This window comes from Bubalus bubalis, chromosome 20, assembly GCF_019923935.1.
Source record: "Bubalus bubalis isolate 160015118507 breed Murrah chromosome 20, NDDB_SH_1, whole genome shotgun sequence".
Taxonomy (NCBI): domain Eukaryota; kingdom Metazoa; phylum Chordata; class Mammalia; order Artiodactyla; family Bovidae; genus Bubalus; species Bubalus bubalis.
Window position 1 is genome coordinate 9,153,822 of NC_059176.1, and position 18,168 is coordinate 9,171,989.

The following is an 18,168-nucleotide window of genomic DNA, read 5'->3' on the forward strand; positions in this document are numbered from 1 at the left end:
CTATTTTTAAATTTTTGGTGGTACCCCATGGCATGTGGGACCTTAGTTCTGCAACCAGGGATCAAACCTGTGCCCTCTGCATTGGAAGATGGAGTCTTAACTGCTGGACCACTGAGGAAGTCCCTATACTTCTAAAACAGATACTATGGAAAAAACCTGGGTATATTAAGATTCTCCAACTTATTAAAATTGTATAATATTTACAAATGAAAATATTCTATTCTACTTATCCTTTTGTATTAAAACTATCTTAAGTGCACGATAAAGAAAGCTGAGCACAGAAGAATTGATGCTTTTGAACTGTGGTATTGGAGAAGACTCTTGAGAGTCCCTTGGACTGCAAGGAGATCCAACCAGTCCATCCTAAAGGAGATCAGCCCTGGGTGTTCACTGGGAGGACTGATGTTGAAGCTGAAACTCCAATATTTTGACCACCTGATGCAAAGAGCTGACTCATTTGAAAAGACCCTGATGTTGGGAAAGATTGAAGGCAGGAGGAGAAGGGGACGACAGAGGATGAGATGGTTGGATGGCATCACCGACTCGATGGACATGGGTTTGGGTGAACTCCGGGAGTTGGTGATGGACAGGGAGGCCTGGTGTGCTGTGATTCATGGGGTCGCAAAGAGTCAGGCACGACTGAGCGACTGAACTGAACTGAACTAAATGCAGTTTTGTATTTGTTTAGATGTTTTTGGCTACAAATAACAAAAGCTGGAACTCAAAATGGCCTCAAAAGTGCGAGGAGGCATTGTTTCCCATGAGTAACATCCCCGAATGGAGCGCCTCCAGGTGTGGTGCGATGGGCGTCTTCTCCGCCTTCTGGACGCCTTTTTCAGCCTGTCTCCCTCAGGGTGTGGCCTTCCTCTTCAGGCTCACAGAAGATGTCAGCAGCAGTTTCACGTGTCACAGCCAGGCACGACAGCATCCCCAGAGGGACGAAGGCTGCATCTTGCTTAAGTCTCCCTTCATTAGGGATGAGCCCTTCCCTGAGGAGCCTGGACTCAGCTGACTTCCTGGTCTCAGAGCTAGACGGCATCTCCCAGGCTTCCTTGCAGTTGGGTGTGGCCACGTGACTGGATAGAACTGGAGTTGAACAACAGACCGGTTCAAAATGAGAAAGGAGTATGTCAAGGCTGTATATATTGTCACCCTGCTTATTTACCTTATATGCAGAGCACATCATGAGAAATGCCGGGCTGGGTGAAGCTCAAGCTGTCATCAAGACTGCCGGGAGAAGTATCAACAACCTCAGATATGCAGATAATACCACTCAAATGGCAGAAAGCAAAGAGGAACTAAAGACCCTCTTGATGAAGATGAAAGAGGAGAGTGATAAAGCTGACTTAAAACTCAACATACAAAAAACTAAGATCATGGCATCTGGTCCCATCACTTCATGGCCAATAGATGGAGAAAATGAGGGGACAGCAGCAGATTTTATTTTCTTGGGCTTGAAAATCACTGTGGACTGTGACTACAGCCACGAAATTAAAAGATGCTTACTTGGAAGAAAATCTATGACAAACCTAGACAGCATGTTGAAAAGCAGAGACAGCACTTAGCTGACAGGGGTCCATATAGTCAAAGACATGGTTTTTCCAGTCGTCATGTATGGATGTGAGAGTTGGAGCATAAAGAAGACTGAGAACTGAATAATTTAGGCTTTCAAGTTGTGGTGCTAGAGAAGACTCTTGAGAGTCCCCTGGACAGCAAGGAGATCAAACAAGTCAATCCCAAAGGAAATCAACCCTGAATAACCATTGGAAGGATTGATGCTGAAGCTCCAATACTTTGGCCACCTGATGCAAAGAGCTGACTCACTGAAAAAGACCCTGATGCTGGGGAAGACTGAGGGAAAGAAGAGAGGGGGCAACAGAGGATGAGATGGCTGGATGGCATCATCGACTCAGAGGACATGAGTTTGAGCAAACTCTGGGAGATGGTGAAGGACAGGGAGGCCACAGTCCATGGGGTCGCAAAGAGTCGGACATGACTGAGTGACTGAACAACAACAAAAAATCGTTTTAAAAAAAATAAAAAAACCATGGTGGGAGGATGAGAACATGCCAAAGGGACACAGAAGCTAACACTGGAGCCATTTCCCCATATTTTCTTTGGAGGAACCATCTCTTCCCCACTCTCGGCCTATTTAGTTCAGGAGGCTGATCATTCCTGCCTCTAGAAGTAGGTACATGATCTCAGGTCTGGTCAATCAGAGTTCTCCATTCCCCCAGTCACAGTGACTGATTCATGGTTAGGCCTGTGACGTAAGACCTGGAAGAATGGCATATTCCAGAGCTGGGAAGGGATATGGCCTAAAGGAAGAAGAGAAGTAAGCTCTAGGGATATAAGCCTGGGAGCTCCTGGGGGCCAGAAGGAGTGGAGAGCTTATCCGAGAATAAGCCTAGAGGAGAAAAGAAGCAATTGAAGGGAGAGAAAGAGTAGGTTAGTTCTGAGCACTGTTTAAGCCCCTAGATACAGCTGAACCTGAAGCCCATTGTCTGACTACCCAGTTATGAGTCAATAAACCCCCCTTTTGCTTAAGTCTGTATGAGTTTGTTAATAACTGAAGGAGTGAGGACAATCAATCAGGCCAGCAAAATGATCAGCCAGTCAAGTGACCAACGACTGTTTTGTAGCAGACGCTTTACTAGATACTCTGAGGGTTGGAACTCCAACAGGAATAAAGTGACAGGCCTGCTCCTTGAGGCGATGGCAACCAAGTGGAGGAGGTGAGTGAGATACACAAGAAAGGGACAGAAACCCTCCGGTTCCTGCCCTCGAGGACCTCTGCGTCCACTGAGGGAGAGAGAATTAAACAAATAAATGACCTCTGATGCAAGGAGTGTGATAAATGCGTAAATACTTCCTTGTTATAAATAAAGCATTCCACCGAGTCTAACACGCGCCTTTTTCCCTCCCCATTTTAACATCTCTGAGATTGGAATGTATCCTGTCATCACTGGCTTATCACAACGTGCTCAGCCAGGAAGCATCCTCCGTGCCGTCCTCGTTGGAGCCTGGGTCACCTTGGGGTCGCCTTGAGCACATATCATCTTTATACTGACTTAGGTACTACGCATGTTGGTCTAATTGCCTTTTAGGATGTCTTTTCAAAGATTATAGTGTGATTCAGTACTGGGATGAAAAGGCAGTTCACAGGCACAGAGGCATGGAGACAGAGCGGCAAAATCTATCAGCGGACAAGTATGATGATATCAGCTTTATAGGAAAGTGTGTGCTCAGTCACTCAGTTGTGTCTGAGTCTTTGCAACCCCACAGACTGTAGCTCAGCTCCAAAGACTGTAGCCTGCCAGGCTCCTCTGTCTATGGGATTTCCCAGGCAAGAATACTGGAGCGGGTTGCCATTTCCTCCTCCAGGGGATCTTCTCTACCCAGGAATCGAACCTGCGTCACCTGGGTCTCCTGCATTGGCAGGCAGATTCTTGACCGCTGCACCAGCCCGAGAATCAAACCCTTGCATTGGGAGTGTGGAGTCTTAGCCACTGGACCACCAGGGAAGCCCCTGAACTCTGAGTTTGAAGAAGTTTGGGGAATACTAGAACCACTGTATTTGCTTATATTTTGTATTTGCTTATATTTCCCCTTTTAATGTATGCACGGGAATATACACGACAAAAATATAGGTACAAGTTAAGTCTAAAGAGCACGCTTTTAATACATTTAAAATAAAAAGTGATAAGGTTTGTTATAGTTGGACAGGCAGCATTTTCCTCTTCTTTCTCAGGGGCTTGTAAAACAACGTGGCTCCTTGGAATGGAGTGGTTTGGAGCCCATGAACTCTCAGTTCAGTCACTCAGTCATGTCTGACTGTTTGCAACCCCAGGCTAACATGCAGCACACCAGGCTTCCCTGTCCATGAACACTGCGGAGTGCTTATTAAGGGGCAGAGTTCAGGAGTGTAAGTAAGTAAGTAAGTAAAGTCGCTCAGTCGTGTCCAACTCTTTGCGACCCCATGGACTGTAGCCTACCATGCTCTCCCTCCATGGGATTTTCCAGGCAAGAGTACTGGAGTGGTTTGCCATTTCCTTCTCCAGAGGATCTTCCCAACCCAGGAATCGAACCCAGGTGTCCCGCATAGGCTAACATGCAGCACACCAGGCTTCCCTATCCATGAACGCTGCGGAGTGCTTATTAAGGGGCAGAGTTCAGGAGTGTAAGCACATTGAAAACTGTAGAAAGCTCTCTCCGCGTGCGGATTACAAGGTATGGAGGCCGCAATGCTGCATAAAAGAAAAGCTAGCGCACTACTTACCGGGTCCAGGGGTTTGGACCGCGCCCAGGTCATCACCGTGGAGACCAAAATAAACACCTTCCGCTTTTCGAAATGGCTGGTTTCTTCATTCAGGGCTGCGGGGCCAAAAAGCGGAGTGGTTACTTGGATCCATGCAGAATGTGTTAATATACTGTGCACTTTTCATTACCAGCCTGACTTGAAGTGACTCCTCTTTCAAGCAGCGACTTTACACCAGGGGGCGCCCCCTTGACTCCTCACTGCCCCTCCTAGTCTCTGCTCCTGGCCGCCTCCCTCCAGCCATCCGACTTCCTCAGCGCCCAGCTCACAGTCCAGCCCCTTCCTATTTCCTGGCCTGCAGCGGTGTGCTTCCACCTTTAGGAGGGCTCGTGATACTAGTAATTATAGCTGACATGGTGGTGTTTTAGTTGCTTAGTTGTTGTCCTACTCTTTGCCACCCACATGGACTGTAGCCCGCCAGGCTCCTCTGTCCATGGGATTCTCCAGGCAAGAATACTGGAGTGGGTTGCCATTTCCTTCTCCAGGGGATCGTTCTGATCCAGGAACATGCGTCTCCTGCATTGCATGCAGATTCTTTACTGACCGAGCCACCAGGGCATGAATGGGAACAATTCATGGGCTTTAGTGAATAATTCCTGGTGGCTCAAATGGTAAGGAATCTGCCTTCAAAGCAGGAGATGGGGTTCAATCCCTGGGTTGGGAAAATCCCCTGGAGGAGGGCATGGCAACCCACTCCAGGATTCTTGCCTGGAGAATTCCATGGACAGAGGAGCCTGGCAAGCTACAGACTAACACACGCATGCACTGAATTCTTACCATCAGGAGGTAGATGCTAACAGTTCTGTTTTTATAGATAAGGGAAGGGAAGCACACTTCCCATTTGCCCAGAATCATGGAATGAAGCCGTAGGACAGACTCCAGTTCTAGAAGCCTGGTTGTCTGACCTGTGGTCCCCACTATGTCTCTTCTCGGGCTTCATGGAGAGTGGAGTGGGAGGCCTGAATCAGAAGGCTAGGCCTCTCTGTTTTTTAAAAATCTTAAAAAAAATTTTAAATATAGCTAACTTTCAATGTTATGCTAGCTTCAGGTGTACAGCAAAGTGATTCAGTTGTATCCATCTATACCTATATAGCTTCCCTGGTGGCTCAGTGGTAAAGAATCCACCTGCCAGTGCAGGAGATGCAGGTTTGATCCCCTGGTTGGGAAGATCCCTGGAGAAGGAAATGGCAACCCACTCTAGTAGTCTTGGTTGGGAAATCCCGTGGACAGAGGAGCCTGGTGGGCTACTGTCCATGGGGTTACAAAGAGTTGGATACTCTTAGCAACTAAAAATAAAACAAAATCTATATCTATAAATTCTTTTTTTTTTTTTCAGAATCTTTTCCATTATAGGTTATTACAAGACCGTGACTACAGAACCCTGTGCTATACAGTAGATCCTTGTTGTTCATCTAGTTTATATATAATAGTGTGTACATGTTAATCCTGAACTCTTAAGTTATCCACCCCCCACCAATCCATAACCATAAGTTTCTTTTCTGTGTCTGTGAGTCTATTTCTACTTTGTAAATAAATTCATTTACATTTTTTAGGCTTTCACGTATAAGTGATATCTTGTGATATTTGTCTTTCTCTAACTTACTTCACTTAGTATGATATTCTCTAGGTCCATCATGTTGCTATAAATAGCATTATTTCAATCTTTTTTTTTTTTTTTTTTGGGACCAGGCCCTCTCATGATTTCACATAAAGCAGTGCTATTCAGCTTAAGTCCTTGTGGAAAGAAGTAATTTTTCACCCCCCGAACTGTCCCTGGCTGGGGTAGAGCAGTCCATGAGCGGTGGCTGGGGGCTGTGGGTGGAGGGTTTTGGTAACACCTCGATGCTTGATTATGAACAATATGTAGACACTGGAATTTAGAATAGTGGTGGACTGGACCCATGAGTATTTGGTGTCCAAAAGGTTTGTTATTTTCCAGGAGGTCTCTCCACACATTTAAGCATTGGAGTGGAGTGGAACTCACTGTCGTGTCTGACTTTTTGCCATCCATCGACTGTAGCCCACCAGGCTTCTCTGTCCTTGGGATTTTCCAAGCAAGAATACCAGAGTGGGTGGCCATTTCCTCCTCCAGTGGATCTTCCCAAACCCAGTATCAAACTCAAGTCTCCTGAGTCTCCTGAACTGGCATGCGAATTCTTTACTGCTGAGCCACCGAAGAGTTCCCCATGAAAAGAACTGTGGTATCAAAGTTTGAGAACCTGGGGCAGGCGATAGATGGGTCCCTGGGGCAAAGAGTTGGAAATTTGTTCTCTGTGATCCGATGTTGTTGTTCAGTTGCTAAGTCATGTCCTACTCTTTGCTACTCCATGAACTGCAGCACGCCAGGCTTCCCTGTCCTTCACTATCTCTCTGAGTTTGCTCAAACTCATGTCCATTGAGTCGGTGATGCCATCCAACCATCTCATCCTCTGTCATCCCCTTCTCCTCCTGCCCTCAATCTTTCCCAGAATCAGGGTCTTTTTCCAATGAATTGGCTCTTCGCATCAGATGGTCAAAGTATTGGAGCTTTAGCATCAGTCCTTCCAATGAATATTCAGGGTTGATTTTCCAGTAGTCATGTATGGATGTGAGAGTTGGACTATAAAGAAAGCTGAGTGCAGAAGAATTAATGCTTTTGAACTGTGGTGTTGGAGAAGACTCTTGAAAATCCCTTGGACTGCAAGGAGATCCAACCAGTCCATTCTGAAGGAGATCAGCCCTGGGATTTCTTTGGAAGGACTGATGCTGAAGCTGAAACTCCAATACTTTGGCCATCTGATGCAAAGAAGTGACTAATTTGAAAAGACCCTGATGCTGGGAAAGATTGAAGGCAGGAGGAGAAGGGGACGACAGAGGATGAGATGGTTGGATGGCATCATCGACTCAATGGACATGAGTTTGAGTAAACTCCGGGAGTTGGCGATGGACAGGGAGACCTGGCGTGCTGCAGTCCATGGGGTCTCAAAGAGTCGGACATGACTGAGCAACTGAACTGAACTGAACTGATTTCCTTTAGGATTGACTTGGTTTGATCTCCTCGCTGTCCAAGTGCCTCTAGATAAGAGACCACATATTTTTCTCATTCTTGAAGTCAGGAGACCTCCCTTAGTATGCACAGGATGCACAGAAAGGCGCCCTGGAGTTCATAAAGGGAGGGAGCACCACCCCACAGTAAGTGATGCTCACTACCCATAGGCCTCTTCGGTGGATTCCATCTTGGCTGAGAGATGTACACGCACACATGGGAGGATCCTGAGATACACCAAATATGGACTCTGAATCTGGCGAATCAAAATGATTTGCCAAAAGAAACCCAGGAGAAAGGCCCCATAAAAGTGACTGAAACTAAAAAAAAAAAAAAAAAAGTGACTGAAACTACCTCAAAGGCACTCAGACTCCCTCTGAGTTCACTCGTGTCCATCCACACTTACTTGTACTCTTTTCCTCCTAATAAACATTTTACTTGTTTCACTACTCTCCGTCTTCATGGGAATTCATTTCTGCAAAGCCAAGGGGCCAGGGCCTTGTCACTGACCCCTGGTCTAGTGGCTAGGACTAGATGCTCTCACCACCTCGATCGATTGCAATCTCTGGCCAGGAACTGAAACCCCGCTCCAAGCCGCTGTAGGCTGAGGCCACCCTATCAAACCTACCATGTTCCCGTGATGATTAGTGAGAGGGATCCTACAAGGTGCTGAGCCTCATCTGTTATAGCAGGAAGTCAGTGGTTAATGTCTAAAATTCATAATCAAAGGACATCAGTGCAGGCATTTTTGTGTATGTGTATTAAAAGGAACAAGTGGGTTAAATGAGGTTTTTTGGGGGAGTAAGGCTGGGATGGGAAAGAAATGCACGAAATTTTTTTTTTCTTTTAAATCCTCCTGTGCTTTTTAAAATTTTTGAAATAAGTCCAGGTTTTATAGCAGAAAAGAATTAAAATTTAAGGAAAACTCTGAGTATGTATTATACAGAAAAAATCAATTTCCAAAGACCAGCACAAAATGAGAACTCAGTAAACATTAGGTCTGATTATTATTTTAGGTGGTGCAATTATCTTAGAAAGTGCAATTATACATCATCTGTCAATATTTGCAAAGGGACAAAATGTGGGGAGCAGGCAATTATAAAGCTCTGTTCTGAAATATGACATATTGCTAATGCTTTTGATTTGTATCTGAATGAAACTTAGGCCCACAGTGATAAATGAGAAATCAAACATTCTAAGCTCCTGAGGACTTCCGCACATCCAGAGAGAGTACTTTCCCATCATTATTTCTCTGAATATGGTACAGATATTCCTGAAGCTTCATTCCATTTCTTTGAACATAAGCCAAAATACAGTTTTTCTATTTTCTTATTCAGGGGTTGGCAAGGTGCTGCTTGTTTTCGTAAATAAAGTTTTGTTGAATGGAACTTCCCTAGTGGTCCAGTGGATAAGATTCCGTGCTTCCAAAGCAGGAGGCCTGGGTTTGATCTTTGGTCAGGGAACTAGATCCCCCATGCTGCAATGAAGACCTGGAGCAGCCAAATAAATAAATAAATATATATATATTTTTAAGTTTTATTGGAACCCGGTTCATTCATTTACTTTTTTGTCTATAGTTGCATTTGTGCTACAATGGCAGAGAAGTTGGCTTGAAAAGCCAAAAACCTGGCCTTTTACAGAAAAAGTTTGCTGACTCCTGGACTAATCTGCCAAAAATGAAGATATTGAAGTGTAAGTGATAGTCTTTCAGTTGTGTCCAACTCTTTGTGACCCATGGACTATATAGCCTGCCAGGCTTCTCTGTCCATGGAATTCTCCAGACAAGAATACTGGAGTGGGTAGCCACTTCTTCCTCCAGGGATCTTCCCAGCCCAGGGATAGAACCTGGGTCTCCTGCATTGCAGGAAGATTCGTTACAGTCTGAGCCACCAGGGAAGCACCCAACAAAAGTAAAAAATACTGCAAAGCAAGGTGCTTGTGTCTTTTTCACTGTCCTCCTGGTCTAGAATGACAATTCAAATAAGCTCAGTTGCTCTGGATTTAATAAGGATATGAATTACAAAGCACAAAATTGCTAAACATCACTTTGTTCCTTAGAGTTTATTACCTTTTTCAAAGCATTTAAAACATGCAAGTGTTCTCTGCAACTCCTTCCCGACCCCTGCTATCAGAAAACATCTGTTGAACTGAATCGAATCCACAGAGTTAGAAATAATTCCTCTTCTCCTAAAGTCATATCCATCTCGGGATAACTTTTGTATCAACATGCCATTCTCTGTCCTGCACAAAAGTTTCTCCTGAGTCCCTTAGCTCTCCCATGGGCCTACAAAAGTCTTGAGGTATCACTTTTATTTGTCTTTGTATCTTCCCAATACATTCAACCCCACCTCCTTGAGCAGTGTCCGTAGAATGAATAAAGGTTAAATTTTGAACATTAATCTTTCATTTCTTTAAATGATTAAAAATATTCTATTCTTTGAACACATAGACCAGTGGAATAGACTAGACAGCCCAGAAATAAACCCACGCACTTATGGTCAATCTTCGACAAAAGAGGCAAGAACACCCAATGGAGAAAAAGACAGTCTCTTCCATAAATGACACTAGGAAAACTGGACAGCTACATGTAAAAGAATGAACTCAGAACAACTCCCTAACATCATATGCAAAAATTAACTCAAAATGGATTAAAGACCTAACTGTAATACTGGAAACCATAAAACTCCTAGAGGAAAACACAGGCAGAACACTTTTTGACATAAATTATAACAGTTTTTTTTTTTTTTGATCTATCTCCTAAAGCAAAGCAAATAAAAGAAAAATAAACAAATGGGACCTAATTAAATTTAAAGGCTTTTGCACAGCCACTAACAAACTGAAAAGACAATGTACTAATGGGGAGAAACTATTTGCAAATGGGTAAAAACGATAAGGGATTAATGTCCAACATATATAAACAGCTCGTTCAACTCAACATCAAAAAAACCAACAACACAATTTTTAAAATGTGCAGAAGTGGATAGATATTTTTCCAAAGAGGAAATGCAGTTGACCAACAAACACATGAATAGATGCTCAACATCGCTAATCACTAAGGAAACGCAAATCAAAACCACAATAAGATACCACCTCACATCTGTTAGAACGGCTGTTATCAAAAAGACAACAAATGAGAAATTCCGGTGAGGATGTGGGGAAAAGGGAACCCTTGTACACTATTGCCAGGAATGTACGTTGGTGCAGCTGCTGTGGAAAACAATATGGAAGTTTCACAAAAAACTAAAAATAGAACTATCATATGACCCAACAGTTCCACTCTTGGGTCTATATCTGAAAAAACAAAAACACTAATTCAAAAAGATACATGTACCCCCTGTTCACAGCAACATTATTTACAATAGCCAAGATATGGAAGCAATTTAAAGTCCTTCAACAGATGAAGGGATAAAGAAGAATTCATATAGATAGATATATATTTGTGTGTGTGTACATTGGAATACTACTCAACTATAAAAAAAAGAATGACATTTTGCCATTTGTAACAACATGGATAGACTTACTATGCTGAGTAAAATGAGTCAGACAGAGCAGGACAAATACTGTCTAATATCACTTATATGTGGAATCTAAAAAATACACAAACTAGTGAATATAACAAAAAGGAAGGAGACTCACAGAACTAGAGAAAAAACTAGTGGTTACCAGTGGGGAAAGGGAAGAGGGAGGGGCTAGATAAGGGTAGGGAATTAAAAGGTACAAACTATTAGGGTAAAGTCAAGGCTATGGTCTTCCCAGTGGTCATGTACGGTTGTGAGAGCTGGACCATGAAAAAGGTAGAGCACCAAAGCATTGATGCCTTCCAACTGTGATGTTGGAGAAGACTCCTGAAAGTCCCTTAGTCAGCAAGGAGATCAAACCAGTCAATCTTAAGGGAAGTCAATCCTGAATTCTCGTTGGAAGGACTGATGCTGAACCTGAAGCTCCAGTATTTTCGTCATCTGATGTGAGCAGCTGACTCATTGGAGAAGTCCCTGATGCTGGGAAAGATTGAAGGCAGAAGGAGAAGAGGGCATCAGAGGATGAGATGGCTGGATGGCATCATCGATGTAATGGACATGAACTTGAACAAATTTCAGGAGATGGTAAGGGACAGGGAGGCCTGGTGTGCTGCAGTCCATGGGGTCACAAAGAGTCAGACACGACTAAGCAACTAAACAATAACATTAGGTATAAAATAAGCTATAAGGATATATTGTGCAATATAGGAAATACAGCCAACATTTTATAATAATTGTAACTAGGGTATAACCTTCAAAAATTGTGACTCATAACATTATACACTTTTATAATCAATTTTGGGCTTCCCTGTAGCTCAGACAGTAAAGAATCCTGCAATGCAGGTAACCTGGGTTCAATCCCTGGGTTGGGAAGATCCCCTGGAGAAGGAAATGGCAACCCACTCTAATATTCTTGCCTGGAAAATCTTGTGGACAGAGGAGTTTGTCGGGCTACAGTCCATGGGGTCACTAGAGTCGGATACAACTTAGTGACTAAACCACCACATCAACTATACTTCAATTTTAAAAATTCTCTCCTTCAGGAGTACCTGTTGCTAAATTAATTTAGCAAGGAAGCCATTAGACTGAGGTGGCCCTAGCACCTTAGCAGCCTAGATGAGCAAACCCAAACCTAAAGAAACTAATCACAAATAGTCGATAGACCCTCCCAAATAAGGGAAATGCTTTAGCTGCAGCCAATCAAATAATTGCATGCTTCTGGCTTTTCTCTTCCCTGGTCACCTAGATGGTAAAGAATCTGCCTGTGATGTGGGGGACCCAAGTTCGATCCCTGGGTCAGTTAGATCCCCTGGAGAAGGGAATTTCTTCTTGCCTGGAGTATTCCACAGAGGAGTCTGGCAGCCCACAGTCCATGGGGTCACAAAGAGTTGGACATGCTGCTGCTGCTGCTGCGTCGCTTCAGTCGTGTCTGACTCTGTGCAACCCCATAGACGGCAGCCCACCAGGCTCCCCCGTCCCTGGGATTCTCCAGGCAAGAACACTGGAGTGGGGTGCTGTTTCCTTCTCCAATGCATGAAAGTGAAAAGTGAAAGTGAAGATGCTCAGTTGTGTCCGACTCTTAGCGACCCCATGGACCGCAGCCTACCAGGCTCCTCCGTCCATGGGATTTTCCAGGCGAGAGTATTGGAGTGGGTTGCCATTGCCTTCTCCCAGTCGGACATGACTGAGCGACTAATACTTAAGCTGTGGCCAATCAAATAATTGCCTTGCTTCTGGGTTTTCTCAGTCTTGCCCCTAGTTTCTGTTAGTGGATCTCCTAACCACTTCGAATTTGGTGCTACCCAACATGAATAGATTCTTTTTTTTTTTTTTGTCTGCCTAGCCGTGGGGATCTTAGGATTTGAACCCGGGCTCTTGGCAGTGAAAGCACACAGTCCTAACCACTGGACCTCCAGGGAATTCCCAGTATGAATTGATTCTTGCTCACATAAACTCTTAAATATTTTCATATGCCTCTGGGTATGTTGTAACATTATCCATAGGCATATCCACTAGTTTGATCTCACTTCCTGTTTTAGGTAAATTTCATATCAGTTCTCCCCTGGTTCTAATTTGCCTGGTGTTCCTGGGATGGCCCTTAGGTAAGGTATATGGCATGAAAGTCCCACCCCTGGAGATCAAGGGTGCATCTCACTGACCAGAGACTGCCCAGATGGCTTCCTCCGCTTGCTGGGGGTTCTCAGTGATGTTATAAATGACAACATCACATTCCAGCAGGCGCAAGAGAAGGTCTTCTTGAGAGATGCCCTGAAAAAGAAAGTTGACAGTAATTTGTTGCAAGAAGCAATGTCACCTTAATATTTAGATGGGAGTGACAATTTCCAGATGAGACATGCCGCCTGGATAGTCCCCCAGGAAGAAAAAAATCACAGAAGGATTTTTTTTAATTTAAAATGAAATCTTGGCTCTCTTCTGTGTGTAGTTTTCAAATAACAAAGTTTATGAAAATAGCCGGGAACAGATGAATAATAAAATTACATAAAGATCGGTACTATTTCTGCCTGCTGTTTAAACCCTGATTCAGGAGGGAAGAATTAGAACACACTGGAAGAAAATGTGTGAGGCATTTAAAACAAACTCAATCTTTGAGCAAGTTTCTTTGAGCCGTTATAGATCATGAATGACTCAGACGTGCTGATAAGTGATTAATGTGGATTATTTCAGAAACCTCAAGGTGGAACAAATCTGGTCTCGAAATGTAAGGTAACTTATCACAGTTGACAGCTGGGAGTATTTAAAAAATACAGAATTAAAAAAAAATTTTACTTATTTTTGGCTGTGCTGGGTCTTCGTTGCTCTGTGGGTTTTCCTCTAGTTTGGAGAGCGGGGGCTAATCTCTAGTGGCCATGGGCAGGCTTCTCAATGCACAGGCTCTAGGGTGTGTGGGCTTTAGTAGTTGGAACTCCTGGGCTCTAGAGTTCTGGGCTCTGGTTCTCCATGGGCTTAGTTGCTCCGTGGCATGTGGGATCTTCCCAGATGAGGCATCAAACCCGTGTCTCCTGCATTAACAGGTGGATTCTTTAACCACTGAGCCACCCGGGAAGCCCCACAATACAGAAACCTTCTAATGTTAAAAAGAAAAATTTCTTTTACGATATGAAAGTAACTTTGACGATCATTGTGTTTAACTAGTTATTCCCTGCTGTGTGGTGCCAGCAGATTTTGGGAGTACTGTACCGAGGGTGGGTATCAACCATAAAAGGACCAGGATTTGCACTGGCTGCTATTCCTCCTGTCTCAGGGGTCAGATATTCCTCCATAGATCCTTGATTGGTTGCATGAGAGCAGGAGACTTCAGATCAAACTTGATCTCTTTACCACAACTTCTTCTGGAGAATCACAAGAGGGGAAATGCCTTTCATCAGAGGTTGTGTGCGTGTGTGTGTTCAGTCGCTAAGTTGTGTCCGACTCTTCAATCCCATGGACTGCAGCACAGTTAGGCTTGCCTGTCCTTCACTGCCTCTGGGAGTTTGCTCAAATTTATGTCCCTTGAGTTGGTGATGCTATCTAACCATCTCATTCTCTGCTGCACCCCCCGACTCACCCCATCTCCTTTTGTCTTCAATCTTTCCCAGCGTCAGGATCTTTTCCAATGAGTCAGCTCTTCTCATCAGATGGCCAAAGTATGGGAGCTTCAGCTTTGGCATCAGTCCTTCTAATGAATATTCAGGGTTGATTTCCTTTAGGACTGACTGGTTTGATCTTCTTGCAGTCCAATGAACTCTTAAGAGTCTACTCCAGCGCCATAGTTGGAAAGCATCAGTTCTTTGGCGCTCAACCTTCTTTGTGGTCTAACTGTCACATCCATACATGACTACTGGAAAAACCATAGCTCCGATTAGATGGACCTTTGTTGGCAAAGTGATGTCTTGCTTTTTAATATGCTGTCTAGGTTTCTCACATTCTTGTTAAATTCAACAGCAATATCCTAGCTTCTGGTGGTTCTCTGGCAATATTTGGTGTTCCTTGGCTTATAGAAACATCACCCACATCTTTACCTTCATCTTTACATGAAATTCTCCCTATACTCTGTCCAAATTTCCCCTTTTTTATAAGGACGCCGAGCATACTGGATTAGAGACCCACCCAAATGAGCTCCTTCTAACTCGATTTCTTCTGTAAAGACCCTATGTTCAAATAAGGTCTCATCTGGAGGTCCTGGGGGATTAAGACTTCACATATTTTGGACAGGATTCAACCCATAATATCATCCATTTGATTTCTTTTCTGGACTGAACGTGCAAGAGAGAAGATACTCTGAAAATCCTGATTCAAACATGGATTTTTGGAACTCCCTGGCTGGCCAGTGGTTAGCACTTTGCACTTTCAGTGCTGAGGGCCTGGGTTCAATCCCTGGTCAGGGAACTAAGATCCCACAAGATGTACATTACAGTAAAAAAAAAAAACAAAAAAACTTTTCTTAAAGAAACAAAGATGGATTTTCACCTTGTCAACAGCATGACAGGAGTACACCATTTTCCTGGTACACCTGGGACTTACCTACAGTCAGCAAGGACACAGTGAGAAAGATTGGGGGATGGGAAGAAATCGCAGCCAGGTGTTCCTGACACAGTGTGTTCTAGATCTCTTCTAAGACAAAGAAGATGAAGCATCTGTGAGTCCATGAAAGCATGTGAGATGTGTCCAGAAGAAAACATGTACACCCGGTAAGTCACAGTTGGACTGATTTAAGCTGAAACAGGCACATTTTCAAGAGAATGGTCATCCTATCAGATATGTGCATTCATTTGTTCCCCCAATAAATAATTGTGAGCACTGATTTTGACCCTAAGGAGAAAGGCAAAAAATGACTGCTGTATGACTGTTGATAATACGGAGCATTGGGTGTGCGTGTGTTGTTGGCAAAATTTTAGCAAATAACTATGGTCTAATGTGGACAAGGATGCAACTAAGCACATGAAGCTTTTGTACAAAGTAGAAAAAGGTAACCTGCTCTTGGACAAATGATGTGGCACCCACTCCAGGACACACTGCAGCCAGCAGAACACGGTTCCGCCCCTACCCACGGCCACAGCTGAACATCCTCGTGCAGTGGGCCGCCTGTGCATTCTTTCAGGGCAGCCCCCAGTGTAGAAAGGGCTATCACAGAGGTACATTTGAGCTCTGATGGACCAGGCAAGTATGTGATTATGACTCATAGGGACTGACATTTGAGCTGGGCTGACAGGGTGAATACAAGCTCCCTGAGCAGAGCCTAGGAAGTTCACAGACTAGCAGGCCATTTGCTGAGCCAGGAAGAAGCTCCTTTCACAACCTGGGCCAGCCTGCTATCTTCCATTCTCCACTCTGTCTCACCTTTTATGCCATACTTGCTTCTTCCCTTGGCTCCCCTAGAATCCAAGTCTAGCTATACTGATGCTTTCTGTTCCAAAGCACACCATACCCTCACCTAGGTGTCCCCTTACCTGCTTGGTAAGTTCTATTCAGCCCTGGAGGCTCAGCCTCAGTCCCAGCATTTCCAACAGTCCCCAAACTCCAAAAAGGAGGGCCAACTGTGTTGGATCTTTGGGCCTTTAAAGGACTCCAGGGACATCCCTGGCAGTCCAGGAGCTAAGACGCTGAGTACCAAGTCAGGGGGTGCCGGTTGGATCCCTGGTCAGAGAACTAAGATCCCACTTGCTGTGTAGCAAGGCCAAAGAAAGAAAGGGCTCAATACTAATTCACTGAATCAAATTCAGGTATAAATAGAGATCAGTGGTGAGGACCTGAACCAATGCAATTAGCCAGGAGAATGGAAAGGAGACATTCTTCAGAGAGCTATTCAACAGATGGGTTGAGACCTCCCTTCCCTCAGCTGGGTTAAGCTTCTCGGTCTTTCCAGGGAAGCTAAGACCGCGTTAGAGTGAGACCGTCATTTCACCCTGCGCTAGCACTGTGCCTGGCACCTGCGCTTGGCGCTCGCCCTCACCAGGGCCTCGGTCTTGGAGCCCATCAGCGTCTACTCGGCCCTCATCCTGCATGAGGATGAGGTGATGGTTGCAGAGGATAACAATGCCCTCATTAAAGCAGTCAGTGTAAATGTTGAGCCTTCTGGCCAGGCTTGTTCACAAAGGCCTCGGCCAATGTCAGCATCGGGAACTTCATCTGCAATGGGGGGGGGGAGCGGCAGGGATGGCAGGGGGTGGGGCTGGTAGACCTGCCCCAGCAGGGGGTCCTGTCCCCTCACCCCCACCACTGTTGCCCCAGCTGAGGAGCAGAAAGCAGAAGCAAAGAAGAATCGGAAGAGTCTGATGATAACATGGGCCTTGGTTTTTTTGACTAAGCCTCTTTGGTAATATGTCCAATAAAAAGCTGAGCTCTTAAAAATTAGAAAGAGCTGGGTTGAGGATCTCATGACCAAGAGGATATGAGATGCAGTGGTGCCAGCAAGGACGTCACCAGCCATCCGGCTCTGCAAGGATGAGGTCATTAGCTATTGCGCTTGCCGACTTCCAACACACCCTGAACGGAAATCAGCGGGAGGTCAGAAAGGAGGCATCCTGTGCTCTGGGAAAAACCGACAGAATGGGCCTTCAGAAAGGTAAGTATTTTCAGGAGAAATTTTTATGACCCCGTTATCTTGCATGTTCTAATACCTAGAAAAGCACCGAAATCAGTAATGGAGACATCTGCTCCTCGTAAATAGCAGCGACATTTTACTGAGATGTGTTAATTGCACGTACTTAATTGCATGTGTTTAATTGCACTTACTCCCCCTTCACTCAAATCACATACATACGCTTTGACTGTGTGGATCACAACAAACTGGAAAATGTTTCAAGAGATGAGAATACCAGACCACCTGACCTGCCTCCTGAGAAACGTGTGCAGGTCAAGAAGCAACAGTTGGAGCCAGACATGGAAAAACGGACTGTTTCAGAATTGGGAAAGGAGTACGTCAAGGCTGTGTGTTGTCAACCCTGCTTATTTCACTTACATGCAGAGTTAAATAAGCCACCTTATATGCCACCTATGTCTTTGGAGCAGGTCCTCAGAGCTCTCTGAGTCTGTTTCTCAGGTTATAGTCCTCAGTAAACCCCAAATAAAACTGAACTCACAGAACTCACACTCTGAGTAGTTTTTGTTTTTTTTTTTCCAGTAGTAGTAGGGAGGCAGAAGCCCACAGCAATACCAGGCTCACAGCTGTGATGGGGGCAAGTGCATGATGAATGGTATAAAGGACACTCTTGGCTGTCTACAAACATCCATTCCCTCTTCCTCTTTCCCAACAGATTTCAAATTTTGTTCAACTACTCCCCTTCTCAGCCTGTGGGAAATTAACTTCA

General features: G+C 44.5%; 1 protein-coding gene and 1 pseudogene across 1 annotated transcript in view; one reads left to right on the forward strand and one right to left on the reverse strand.

Annotated features, from left to right (window-relative positions):
- Positions 1-18,168, reverse strand: part of AK7 (adenylate kinase 7) — a 70,044-nt gene that overhangs the window by 39,734 nt on the left and 12,142 nt on the right. Inside the window, exons 3-4 of the mRNA XM_006076924.4 lie at positions 13,021-13,129; positions 4,280-4,374 (exon numbers count right to left, since the gene is read on the reverse strand). Of these exons, the coding sequence (XP_006076986.4) occupies positions 4,280-4,374; positions 13,021-13,129 (204 nt within the window). The remainder of the gene's footprint in view (positions 1-4,279; positions 4,375-13,020; positions 13,130-18,168) is intronic.
- On the forward strand, positions 15,521-17,165 carry LOC112580941 (annotated as a pseudogene).